At 38.6% G+C, this 14,426-nt stretch overlaps 1 protein-coding gene across 4 annotated transcripts in view; it reads right to left on the reverse strand.

Annotated features, from left to right (window-relative positions):
* SDK1 (sidekick cell adhesion molecule 1) overlaps positions 1–14,426 on the reverse strand; it is a 417,651-nt gene that overhangs the window by 97,469 nt on the left and 305,756 nt on the right. For all 4 annotated transcript variants that reach the window (XM_074886027.1, XM_074886028.1, XM_074886029.1 and 1 more), the window contains 4 exons: positions 12,307–12,422; positions 9,039–9,231; positions 5,686–5,784; positions 652–843 (listed from right to left, as the gene is read on the reverse strand). In XM_074886027.1, the coding sequence (XP_074742128.1) occupies positions 652–843; positions 5,686–5,784; positions 9,039–9,231; positions 12,307–12,422 (600 nt within the window). The remainder of the gene's footprint in view (positions 1–651; positions 844–5,685; positions 5,785–9,038; positions 9,232–12,306; positions 12,423–14,426) is intronic.

Raw genomic sequence — 14,426 nt, forward strand, 5'->3', positions numbered from 1 at the left:
AACTGCTTGTTTGAGGTATGAATTGTTTTTTTAGTTTGCTTTCTATACTGTATAAAGGAAAGTATAGAATTTTTAGAACCAAAATGCAAAAAGACTACATTTACAGGTGTCCAAATGGTAACTTAGACAATGCAGTACAGGACTTCCTCCTCCCAAATCTTTCTCAGGCAACCACTCCCACATCTTTTAAATAAAATTTTAGTTTCATTATATGTGTCCTCTCATAGGTGACATAAGCTATACTACTTATAAATGGAAAAACCCTTCCCTTGTAACATCATCCAAACTCTATTTTTCTCCCAAAGCAACACTTTTTGAATTGATTCAGGCTTCATTCTTATGTTACTTCATAAATGTCAAGAGAGTCTGTATTGCATCCACTTTATTACTTCGTCAATTCCTTCTGCCATCCTTACATCATTTTTTATATTTGTATTAAATAGCCTCAACTTCTGGTAATTTCAAATTGCAAGTCTGTTCATTTTAATGTTTTAATCTGTTTTAAAAATTAAATTTAAGTTACGTGGTAAAGAACTCCAATGCTTTATAAATAAAACCATTTTTATTATTTCTGAAGTAATTTGTGATCTTTGGAACATAAAAATATGAAGAATCAGCCCATTTTAATTTGTTTCACGCAGTTTCACCAACCTGGGGGCACACCAGAAGAGATGGTAGAGGATGTGACCCATCCGCTCCCTTTTGCGGTCACAGCTGCCACCTCAATTGTGTAAGTGGTGAGAGATGACAGCCCTGTGATCTTGTACTCCAGCGTCGTGTTGGGTAGTGTGCGGGCAAGACGAGATTCGTTCTTGCCGTACACCTCCCAGGAGATCTGGTACCCTGAAAAACAATTACACAGAAGTCAGGGGGCCACAGCAGTGGTGGGGTCTAGTTTTTCTCCTAAAGCAGTTATACAATAACCCAGAGACTGGTAAATTCCTGCCTCTACAAGATTTTCTTGTGGTCTATGGTGGTATGGCTTGTTTCTTACTCTACTCCATTGTGGTCATCTTCTCTAAGCAGAAAAAAAGCAAGTTGAAAATACCCAAGTATTTTTCTAATATTCTTATTTCCAATAAACAATTGATATAGGCACCCCACTGGGTATCATCTGCCCATCAACCTACCGTCTTTTTTTCTACAACGGTACAGTGCTTGCTATGAAATGGCCAGAAAACCTGGGGATAATCTCACAGAAGGGTGGACCTTTCATTCTGTGAACTCTATGAAGCAAATAGGGAGAAACACTGGAAACTATAACATCTTCTCACCAGCTGGAATATCTAATTAAAAATCTATATCTACTTAGTATGGCTACTCTCTTTCCAGGCTGAAGTAACCTTCACTGCCGTCTATCTAGAAATACTTACAAATCTGACAATAACAATCAGGTAGGAACATTGTGGGAATCTTCTAGGAACTGAAAAACCTCTACTCCCCACTGCTTGTTCCTTGCACAAATCTTTTAGCAGGGTGAATCATTATCCTTTCTTTCAAAATCATAGTGTAGCCAATGTATTGTCCAAAACTGCACTCACCCTGACCTCTGTATTATTCTTCTATCATAACCAGGCTTTCCTTTTTATCGCTTTTATAACCATTTGCCTTCCAAGAACTTTTGAAACTTTCTACTGTCTGATTTGCTCAATTTTACCTCCAAATTTGCTTGTCCTCCTCCTGCCCAGTCCTACTTTATTCTCGTTTGAACCCATTTGAACCTCACTGTGCCAGCCTCCAGAGAGTGTGTCTGAAAAGTTTGCCTGATTGCAGCTTTCTTTGTGATTTGACTCAGGGGGGAAAAAAAAAAAATACACATAGCTCTTGAATGCCTGTGAAATGGAAGTGAGTGAAAAGGACTAACAGAAAGGAATCCCACTGAGTGAACCATGCACAAGGCAAGCTGGCTAGAGAAACTCCCTACTGGGTTCCTGTTCCCACCATCTAAGATGAGGAATTCAGACCAGTTGTGGGGCTTGAAGTTTTTTTCCTTTTTTTTTTAATAAAAAACCTATGATAAGCTGATTAACATATACAAATTGAGATAGCAAAATACATTATGGTATTAATCAACAAAGAAATACCATCTCATAAACTAACAGCATGGTGAGACAAACATTTCTGTGAGAGTATGAGAGGTGTGAGATGTTATCCTTACTCTAGTGCTAGCTGCCATCACTGACAGAGATTCACGTTAAACTATTTTGCGTGAAAATGGGCTTGGAGAGCTCACATAGCCACTAATTATGCTTCAGGTGAGGGGGCAGTGATAAAGAGAGGTGATACTTCAATAATTCCAGCTACACTGCAACCACTTGTCTGACCATGCACTACCTAGGGGAAGGGGAAAAACTCCTGAATGCTCATCTGGAACCAGTTTTAAGTAAGTGTCTGAATGGGAATTAATTCAGTCATTTACCAATATCTCAGAGACACTGGGGTGTTTTGATGCTCTGAAAAGGCTTAAGAATCATTCACCAGTGATCAAAGTTTATGTAGCACAGGCAAGTCTATAATCTATATGAAGATTTTGACAAAATTTAAGGACTCTATTGCCTTTATTAAGAGATGGCAAACAGAAATGTGGGAGATGTCTGTCCACTCTATTTGATATTCAGTGAAGAGTTATGAGGGAGTTACAAACAGAACGACCATCACAAACATCCCTTTCTCTCAAAAGCCGTGGGTGCTGTTTGTTCCAGACAGGACAATGTGGAAGACTGACGACTCGGAGGAAGGTGCAGTCGTGCCTCTCCCCACTTCCCAGCAGAGGACACAAAACCAGCAGCCGTGTCCCCAGCCAGCAGAATATTCATGTGCAGCCATGGATGGAGCAGAGGCCGGGCAAGGGCTCATCTGTCTGCCCGGGAGCTGCAGACGACCTGGCTACGCCTGCTTTGAACCCTACTCATGGGCTGGCGGAGGGAATCAAGGAGTATCACCACAGAACAAAACAAAACAGGTTGCTCAAAGCAATAAATAACCAGAAGGAGATAAACATGGGATTTTTATTGCTCCCTCTATCCATTTGTTGCTTACGAACAATAGAAAGTTTCATCCACCATGCACTAGGCAATCTGAAGTGATTGAGATATCCTCTCTCCCATCTAGATAAGCTTTGGCTATACATCAAATGTGGGAGGTTATTGTTTGAACATTTTCTGTTTTCTCCCTTGTGACCACAGGGATGAGACCCAGCTTTCTTGCCCATTAGGCACATAGTCTCTATGTATTTATTTTCTGAAAAAATGTTCACCTGGAAAAATATCCTGTGTTCACATGCAAATTGAAGAAAAGGCAAAGAGGCAGCATTTACTGTTCAATATTTCAGTCCCAAATGTATAGTTAAATTCTAGTCATACAAAAAAATGCAAACAGAAAATACATACGTAGACACCGAGCAGACACAAAGCCAAATGTAATCATGCATAACAAAAACAGATGAAAAAATGCTGAAGGAAAGGAACAACATCCACCGTACCCCCAAGTAGCACTTAAGCCACAATGACTGACAGATGGGCAGAACTTTAGGACATGTGGTTGGTAAAAATGCGCTCTCTGTTTTACAGACGTGATCACTGCCAGAAATGTGCACGAGGGAGTCCAGCCGGCTTGGGCTGAGTGTTTCCTCTGGCTTCAGCGTAAGTGAGAATAGGAGAGGTGCCACAGAGCCTTCCTGTATGCTTTGGCACTACACCCTCCACAAAATGCTGCCTAACGGAAACTAATGACCAGAGGAGTTTCAGAAATAATTTTCTGTTGATCTGGAGTAAATTCTCTACAAGAGAGCAGTACACCCAATCACAAACTGTCCGTCTACATCCAGGTCCTCATAAATCAATGTTTACTGAGAAAACAAGGAAGATACTGAAATTTACAGCAAGAGTAATGGGCAATTTCCCAGAGCAGGCTGGCTGCCGGGCACCACCCTCTGTGCTCTCCTCCTCCCAGCTCTGGTGCATGGAACAAGAAGGTCCAGTAAAGATATCAATGAGCAGAAATGATGAATAATTGCCTTTCTAAGCACTCAGATCGCCAAGCAGCACTCTATAAACCTTTGAGGTACTCAGGGCATGAACAATTTTCCTGTTCTTTTCTTCTAACCCAAATGCAGTTTGCATCATTAAGGACATTTCTTTTTTCCTTATAAGCTTTGCTGGGCATTTTTACACTGGTGTTTCTTCATGAACAATAGAGCTCCTTGACTTAATCCTTTCTGAAACAAACTGCCCTGAATATAACAGGGTCCATCATCGTGCTCCACTAGGTTTCAACCCATTCTGGGAGGCAGCAGCTTGTTTCTAGCTAAGTGACTCTGCAACACTAAGCATAGCGCAGCTAACTTGTGCTTAACGAAGATGAGTATTACATCATCTTACTTAGATAGCTAGACTTGGATTTAGGTACCTAAATTTAAGCACTCGGGTTTGAAGGCTTTGGCCATCTTCACTGAATCAATACTGCTCTGCTTTCAGAAGTCATTAGTGTATTTTCTCAGACCACTTAAATCGATGCATATTTCAGGAAGGATACCATCGTATAAAGGCATAAGATGATCTGTGTATGGACTCCACTATATAAACAGCACAGAAGACACATATACAAATGCTGCATGTTACAGATACACAGAGAAAACACTGACAAGTGCAAGTCCTAGAAAAATAATTAGGTCTATCAAAGTTAAAATGCTTCAAGATATCAGACTGATATAACATTTCAATATTCAGGGGCCAGGAAGTCTGATTTTTTTTAAAACTCCTAAAAAGTTTTTTGTTTTTACAAATTATAATACAATTTAAAAAAAATAAATTAAACATTTCAGTGTCAATGCTTCCAAAGCAAAATATTTTGATCCATGTGAAATGATCTTCTCCCTTCCCAACTATGATTTTTAGCTCCAGTAATTTAAAATTTGGGAGCTTTTTTGCACTTCAAAACCTTGAAAGCCTTTGTTAAATGGAATGTTCATCCTGTGCAGCTGTAATAGTTTCCCATCTGAAAACAATATTGCCTCTGTTGATAAGAACTAGAGTCCTTCTCAACTATTTATAGCTTGTTTTATGAAAAATAATGAAATTGCTGATGTTGTATCTACACTGGCATACAGTAAATAGATAAATAGCATGTCAAATGGCAAGCTCACCAAAGAGAAACAGGAGAGTTCTGAACCCTTGTGATGGTTTATACAAAATTAAGTAATGACATGCAAATTTTGTCATGCACTCTACAGCCAGACCACTTGATCACAGATGAAGGATACCGCTGATTTCAGGCTTGGTCTTGATTGCAAATCTTAGCAGTGCCAATCCAGATTTTGCAGCTGTAAACTCCATGTAGGAACCCCCCACCTTTAGGGCAAAGGCCAAACACTGTCTCACAAAGTTTCAGAAATTTAGTAACACAAGTGGAGGTCACAGAAGATTTAACAAGACCAGAAACTCCATGGGGAGCTGATTTCTAATACAGACTGTCTTTTCAGTGACCACAATCATGAGCTGCCAGTAATTGGACCCGTACTTTCTATAACATTTCAATTACTCAAAAGAGGGACCAGGAAACCAGCACTCACAGTGGCCAGTTCTTCCTAAATGCTGTATTACGCAAACATTTCTTCACTGCAATGATACATTCTACCCCACACACACCTAAAAAAACCCCAAACCAGAGATAGCAGCTGATACTTGCCTGTAATGATGCCATTTTTCTCTACAGGTTCTTGCCAGCTGACCTTGAGAGACGTGTCCAGAATCTCAGTGAAACTCAGGTGTCCCACAGCTCCTGGCTCTGGCAATCAGAAAAGGAAATCTGTTAACAGGAGAACCCCACTTACTTTTGATCTGATTCATGTGGCAAGGTTAGGGCTGAAGAAATAAAACACTGAGCCGGGGCCAAGGGAAGCCAGCTGGAAACATCAGTGAGAGCTGCAGGGGAGCGGGGAGAAGGCAAGGTGTTATGAAGCACTCTGGCTATCATCACATAAATTATTTTATCCAGTCATCATCCTAACTGTGCAGACAACTAAAGAGAGTGGCAGCAGGAGACTTGCACACAACTTGTACTCTGCCTCTCTTCTTGATCTAATCTAATTAGAACAATCAAGCTGGCAGTCCTGGAAGCAATTGTGTTTGCTGTTTTCCCTCAACGACGGCATGTGGCGTTTACCTGTGCTGCTGTGTGTAGTTTATCTGGCCTTAGGCCTGTAGCAACATCACCAGCACCCCCCTCACCTGGAAAGAGTCTTTTGCCTATGCAAGGTCAAAGCAAGGACAGAGTCACCAAGTCACTGCTTGGATAGATTCTCTCAAAACAACTCTAAAAATGTCCAACATAATGGCAACTGTCTTCTGTAAAATGAATACAAGTGTGTGAAACTTCTAAAGGATTTTTATGATGTAGCTCAAGAGCTCTTAAAAATTTCAGCTCCCTAGTGTGCAATGAAAGAGCATAAAATGGAATGACTGTCAAGAATATGCCATCCTCCCTCAATTTTGATCTTCAAGGAAGACATCCTGACTGATTTTTGATCCAACTGCTGTTCTGTCTTCAATCGATGTACTGGAAAAAGGAGTTTTTGTTCACTTTATATTCACTGTGCTTCTGTCATTGGATCCCTGCCCGAGTATCCTCCAGCTCCACTGACATCAGTTGGCAATTTCTCGTCTGCAATTTCATATTTTGTTTCCTCTTCACTTTAGTCCAGTTTCTCATCCCCCTCTAGCTATGATAGAAAAAAAAAAAAAAACAACAAAGCCTGCCAGTAGGTCGGCTACAACCACATTTGCAATTCTGCAATCCTAGTGAGGAAAATTTCCAAATCCATTCTGCGCTATCTAGTAGTCAAAGCATTACAGAAAGAACTGCTGATCTGGTAGCGATCTCAGGAATACCCAACAAGAGCACAGCAATTATACACTATTTGGGACCATGTATCTGCAGACATGCAAACTGCATCGTCGCAAAGCTTTACTCCAATTAGCTTCTGCAGTTGCGGTCCAATTTTAATGTCATAATGAAAAACAGGTGCAGGTTACTCCAAGCCAGGACACAATGCTTCTGACTAGATGTCAGATTTTATTTGACCTACAGTTCTTCAGCGAACAGACCTGTTTGCACTATTTTTTTCCTAAAGGATTGCCTAACTTTGCTATACAGACAGAAAATTATCACCTGAGAACATGAATGACAGTCCTTTTGAATCTTTTTCCCACCACATAAATCCTGAAGCCACTTAGATTCAATGATGCATTATACCATCCCGCACTTAACTTCTCACTCACCATGAAAACCAAGGAAAGCAATTCTGAAGGATTAAAAATAAATAAATAAAAAATCTCCTGCTCAACTCTACTGCTGAGGCTCCTTGCAGCATACAGCTTCATACACCAAGAAATGTTTTAAATGTTTTACAGAATACAAGCCTGGCTTTCCCTCATTTTATGTTTCATGATGGAATTTTCTTGTGTTTAAAATGGCAGGTGACACCAACATTTCCCTGAGATACTCTCAGTGTCTTGACTGTGCCCCTTCTCCCGCTTCATGCAGTCTTTAAGGCTCATTTCTGCAGCCTTTTCTTCAGCAGAAATATTAATAGTCTCTTGCCTTTTCCAAGCTGATTAATTTGTGTGAAATCTTAGGAGTCTCATATCTTTAGTTTCTTACTCTTCTGTACTCACTGAAATTAGCCACAGGGTTCAAATGTCATTGGAGGGAGAAAGACGGACCTAAGACAGACAGTTGAATACATTTAAACCATCATTGTCAAAAGCTTCATTTCTTTAGGAAAACAGGCAAAAAAGTTAATACTACACACAGAAACCTAATGCATGTTTCTCCTTCCTCCATGCCTTTTGCTTTAATCCCAGATAAACAAGTATAAATTCATATCAATGGTTCACAAAGATTTCTGGTAGTTAAATTGCTATCTCTGGGATATTCTAACAAGCAAAGGTTTAAGTTTACAATCTGCTCTTGGCACACAGGTCTAGCATATGGAGGAGACTAACTACAAAAGGAAAATCCATGGGAATGTATTTAATTTTCTTCATGTTCTTTCAGGAGTATCTCATGAAAAATTGGATTAGCACTTTGAGGCTCACTTCTGTGAATGTTAATGACAATCAGATTTTCTTTATGGGAACATTGACTAACCTAAAAGATCCCTATTAAGGCAAAGTAATATTTCTAAAAACAATACCCTAATGGATGTATTAGACATTTTTTTACTCTGATTCAGATCTGTAAATGTGCAGCAGTGTTTATGATGCTCCATGACAGGAAGATACTGAAGCACTGTCCAGAGCCAAGATCACTGTGGACACACAGCTGCAAGGGCCACTGCAGTTTAGTTACCTGCATCAGACACACGCTAGCCTTGTTAGTCCCAAATATGTCTTGAGTAAACACTCCCAAGGGGCCACAGAGGCCCAAACATTTTCTGATGCAGGAAATAATTTATATGCTAAACTATCCAGCTCATTTTACTTCATCTTGACTCCAGTTTTGTGGAATAAAAGTTACTGCATTGCTATAATCCTGTTTCTTTTATACAAACACTTGCAATATAATATTGATACAGACATTTTCAATATATTGAATAGCAGAAGGAAACAATCGCAAATTAATCATTGACCTCCATGGGAAGTTCCAGTGCTCAGTTCCTAAGCAGATCAATTCACATTTATTTGGATGCATGAACATGGATTTAAGAGCATAAGGGTTCACAGACATAAACAACATATTGTGTGTTAGCTGAACCAGACTATGAAGCTTTCAGCTTCTGACCAGTGTAAAAAAAATTGTTGGGGTTTAGTCCGTAATGAAAAAATTATCAAGTATCATTCCTTTGCCACAGGCTAAAAGAACACACATGGACAACTGGCTGAGGTGATCATCTGATGCAAAGTAACTTAACAAGAGACTGCAAACTGATCGTGAACTTGAGGTCAAATTTTAAGCACCTAGATTTGAAAATTCTGGCTTTTATATCCAAACAAACAAAATGTGGGAACCGAGATTCTCTGTCAGAGCTGACTACTCACTGTCTTCAAGGGTGCGCAGGAGCTGGGGTGTGCTTCGTGGTCCATCGCCAGGTGTGGTGAAACACAGAACCGATGTATAGTAAGTAGTGTATTTCTTCAGGTTGGTGATGCAACCACTATGAACACCATGAAAATCTGGAGCAATGGTGACCACAGTCACAGTCTCTGGAGCATCCACTGGCCATGCTAGAAGCTAGAAAATTAAAACATGGATGAGCTCGCATTAGAAGTTGTGTCTATTTGGAATCAAAGTATGCTTGGCTGCCAAACCATCTTAATCTGATTGTAAAAAACCAAGCAATGCTGTTAAACTACTGTCAGCTCTGACGCTGAACAGATGGATATAACACTGCTCCTATGATAACTGGAGGGATGTGTATCATGCTCACTAGTGATGGGGGATATACCGATACCGTGGAGGTATTGCAATTCTCAATGTCTGCTACTAAACAACGACAAAATTGTTGCAAATTATTATTAGTATGACACGAGTCTTTTGACTCTCTCTGGGCTGCTCTGACCACCCTGGACAATCTCTGTTGCTGAAAGGAGACCGAAGGCAGAAAAGTACTTTCAGTGCTACACTGAGATAAATGCTTTATCTTATTTTGGGGTTCCTTTAAAGATCCCACTGGCTGGGGAGGTTAGTGGCATAAGGGGGAGAGAAAGGGGGACACACACACGTCCTCCTTCCCTGCCCTCAGCCTCCCAGCATCCCATTGACCAGCCTGGCCTAACAGGCTGAGTATTACATTGTTCGGTGGTTTGGGGATATCCACACTGTGAATGATTCAAGTGGTTCTGGAACTACAGAAAGAATAGAAAACTGTTATAAAGATGATTACTACAATTTTAAACACCTGGGTCCCAAAAGTTAGACTCCTGAAGACATTTTCATGCATTTAAAACAGTGTGCTTGTCAGATGTGCTCAGTTCTTCCAGGTTTCATTTATCTCAGTAAGTAGATCTTCTGGATGATCAATATTTTTGAGAGTGGAGTACCCTATGTGTAGGTACCTAAATGAGGACTTAAAAAATTCATTTTTGGCAAATGACTTTGAAATTTTAAAACAATTTTTGAAATCACCTTAATAGCTTAGGGGTCTAAAGCTTTAAACTGCTTATGAAATTTTTATTTTGTCCAAAAATCCTCATCATATGGCTTATATGAGCACGTTAAAATTCTAGGCCTTACTCAGTATCTGTGTAAATTGTGCTACTTGTATTGATTTCAGGCTCATAAACATGAATAGATGCCTGAAATTAATGAGCCATATTTGACACATTTAGGCAATGTCTATAGTTTCTGATAATCAGACAGGACAGTTAAAGGACCATAAGGAGTAATTTTGTTAGGAATATTTCATATTCGAAAAGCTGCACTTTACAACTTCTTGAAATGCAAGTAAATTTCAAAGAAAAGATAAAAATGAAAAATGATTGATGTGATAGTAAGTTTTATTTTCTTGTCTAAATCACCTTTGTAGATTACAATTGGCATTTATAACTTTGGAGGACTGAACTTTTCTTTTTTGGGTGCATTCCATTGCACGTTCTTCAGGAAACATGCGCAGAAAATACAGGTGAACAATTCTGTCAGTTAAAGGAAAAAATGGATTTCACCCTTAAGAAAAGCAAAGGCCTAGCTTTGACTACTAGTAATTTATAAATCGTACAAAAAAACTATGCTATAGAAGTAACTGACAGAAATGTTCTCAGTCTTCATACTGCAATTCACAATCCCTATGAGAAACAAATGGTAAAGTTGTTGCAATCTACTGCAATCAAAGAAAACCAAAGAAAGAGAAATTTTGATCATTTCAAAAGTTTTCACTGACCACTGACAGATACAAATTATGATTTTAGTTATTTTATACTGTTGCTAAAGAAACTGAAACATAAATTAGAGATAGATATGCAATGAGACTAAGGATCTTTAGACTGAAACTCTGAATAAAATGAAGAATAAAAATCTGAAATATGACTTTTGCAAATCTGACTGAGCTCACCATACTTGGATTTGCACCAGAAAATTATAGTGCACTGCAGTCCACTGAGGCCAAAAAGTGCTTTTATTCTCCAGAGTCTGAACAGAAGCCAAGTACTACTTCTGTATTGAGGTTTCAGGATATACTCCTGCAGCCCTATCAAGTCATCTAGTCTTGAGAGCTGATTCTGTCTCTGGGAGAAACAGGCATACATGTCTACACGTATATAATACTTCAGCAGCAAGGTTCTGAAACCACCACTGTTCTTTATGAGAAATACGTAGGTCTGGGCAAAAATACTAAAATTCCCATGCATACCTCTGTCTCAGTTTCTCCATCACTTTGAGACATTCTTAGAGAATGATCAAGTCTTCTGAAACTTCTCAAATCCACCTACAGTCCCTCAGTTCACAGCTTGTCTTCTGAACTACACATCCTCCTCAGCCCACTCAACATTCCTTCACCCAGCACCTAAATCAACATTCCTCCTCCCTGCTCACAAAACATACCTGTCTTCCCTTTTCCTGCTCTGTTACTCCTACAAGATTTTTCTTTGTTCTTTCCATTAATGTTTTCAAACCCTTTGTTTATTATGCCCTTACTGCTGAATGACTGAAGAAGTTTCTATTAAGCAGTCCTTCCTGAGAGACAGAAATAAACCACTCCAGTTACATTCTTAGCATACACTCCACTGGTCAAAGTACCAACAAGTGCTCTGTTAAGCACTCTCTACTCTGCGTACTGTAATAGATACTGCCAGTTGCCCCATCAACAGGGACTTATCATGCTAACTCCGTGTCATCAAGCATGATTAATAAATTTTATATTCTTAACTCTCCCAAATCATCACAGTGGGAAAGTTAAGACAAATATTTAGTGTGATGTCTTGGTTCCTAACGAAACGAATGGGAATTTTGAATCAGAGTAAATAGAAATCTCGAGGTTGATTTTCAGTGGCACAACAACATATCTCCTGTGCTGAATTTCCAAACTGTTTGATATTGAACTGCGTTTTGGCTTTGGAAACTCTCCAGGTAAATGACAAAGGTATTAGGACTTCTAGCCTATGACATATTCCCTTTTTAGAACTTACATAAATTGCAAGTGTTAGGAGCAACAACTGCTCACTTCTCTCTTTATTTCACTCATGTAAGATATCCCTGAAAACATACAGTTAGTTTGGAGATTCAGAAATTATTAGATTCAACTTCTAATTGTTATATACCAGGACTGTTAAGGCAAATGTTATTTGAAGTTACAGAAATATTGATTCTATTTACCTTGTATCCTTGGTTAATACCATTGATGAACTGTTGGGGTGGAGGGTTCCAGAGGAACTGAATGGTTGTGGAGTTCACGGCTTCGACTTGCACATTCTGCGGTGGAGCTGTAGGCACTGCTCCCAATCAGCAGAGAGGGAAACAAAATAAAACAGAGCGGAGGAGAAAAATTAACACAGAACCCATTGACTGACACTTATGAGTCACAAAGTAGTAACAACCTTGAGAGAAGGATGCACTTCTTGTGAAACAGTAACCAGCAGGATTAGGAAAGAAGGGTAATTGGGTTAATTTCTCATTCTGTATTGGAAATTCTTTCAAGGGGAGGGGACAAAATGATTTCTGCAGTTTATTATTCCACAGATGAGTTTCTCAAAGACTTGAGACAGAAGCTAGGTAATTGATAGGTGAACACATCTCTTTCAATTATCCATGACTGTACAGAGAATAAACAGTTTCAGAAAATTTCTTGAGTCTTTTAATACCACACAATTCCCCAGATCAGACAAGCAAACATGGAGTCCGCCCAATTAAAGTTCTAATTGTGAATTATAATCTGGCAACAGCATCTGTTTATTATTTACTGCTGCTTAAAGAATTAGGATCAGTCATATCACATACAATAAAGATTTTTCTTGGGAATTGGAGATGTTCTTGTTTTATCTTGATATGATATTCATTCATGTATATTGAACTGATTATATATATTCTGAGCCAATACATCCTCTAATCTACTAAAAGTTGCATAAACATTTTATGCCAAGTATTTAATTAGACAGATGTTTTCTCAATATGAAAGAAAGCATAGAACATAAAGGCATACTGCCTTCCAACAACAAAAAATAACACCTAAATATTTTGTCATTTAATATAATGCCTCTTTAAATACATTCCAGGCAATTTCTTCAACTTATTGCTTTAGGATGTAATTTCCATAGTTCTCAGAGGAAGGAATACTAATAGACAGGTCTATTTTTCTGAAATTACCAAGCTTATAGTAAGTTTAAGAAGAAAACTGCTATTTGACTATAAAAAATGGACTAATACCCTTTGAATCCTATAAAATACATTTAATAAAGCTTCAAAAATATTACTAGTGACAGCCATGTGCATTTGTATTCTGTGAAAGAGGAACTATCCACAAGTGGTTTTGAAGCCTGAAAAGCTTTGTTCCTTCTGCTTCCAAGGGAAAATTTCTACCAAAGCCCAATGACCTATGCTTCCAAAAAGTATCCACAACTCCCACTGAGAAATGACGGTTTGCTCCATACTTTTCAAAAACAGGTCATAAACTTTTAAAGCTTCAAAGTACTTTTGGAAGATGAGTCTTTTTATGGAGAAGAAATCAAGACATTAAGTTAAAAAATGTAAAAACGCCCCTTTTTCCACCAAAAGCTATGTTTGTTTGAAAGAGACATAAAGGAGCAGTAGGCTTAACTGGTGTACAAGCTATAGTAAGACTGCAACCAGAGCAAGGACAGTGTACACTTCTCAAAGACATCCACAACCTAGAAATATCAACACAGAAAAATGGATAAATGCTCAAAGATATCAGGTTTGAATTGAGAAGAACATCCACTTTCATGCCCTGTGTCACAAACTGCCTGATGACTACACCATGGCTTGAAAACTTAGCTCTACACATTTTTTTAACCTCAGAGGCTGCATATTACTCAGAATTATCTTGCCCTAATTTAAAACTCGATGTCACAATTTATGAACTCTGCATTATTATTGAGTTCTAAAACCAGAATTTATCTGATACTACTTTAAATTTTCATTAGAATCTGGGTCTTACTTCCTGCCATGTATCATAATTCCCTGTATGCTTTCGGAAGGTTATAATATTATCTTAATGACCTGTAGACATCATAAAGTTTTGTAGTTAAGAGATTCACCAAATCATCCTGATATACAGTCATATATATTAAAGTCACTCTGCAGTCATAACGAGCTTCTTTGGCTACAGTCCCCTACTAAATGTATTTTTTCTTATTCATGTTCTTTGATGGATCTGTTTATTATGAGAGCCACAAGATGTATTTCAATTTGCTTTTGTGTGCAATACTTTGTATAATTAATAGTTAACGCATATAAGATTTTTTAAAATTAAAATTCTT

This window comes from Strix uralensis, chromosome 16 (genome assembly GCF_047716275.1).
Source record: "Strix uralensis isolate ZFMK-TIS-50842 chromosome 16, bStrUra1, whole genome shotgun sequence".
NCBI classification, from domain to species: Eukaryota; Metazoa; Chordata; class Aves; order Strigiformes; family Strigidae; genus Strix; species Strix uralensis.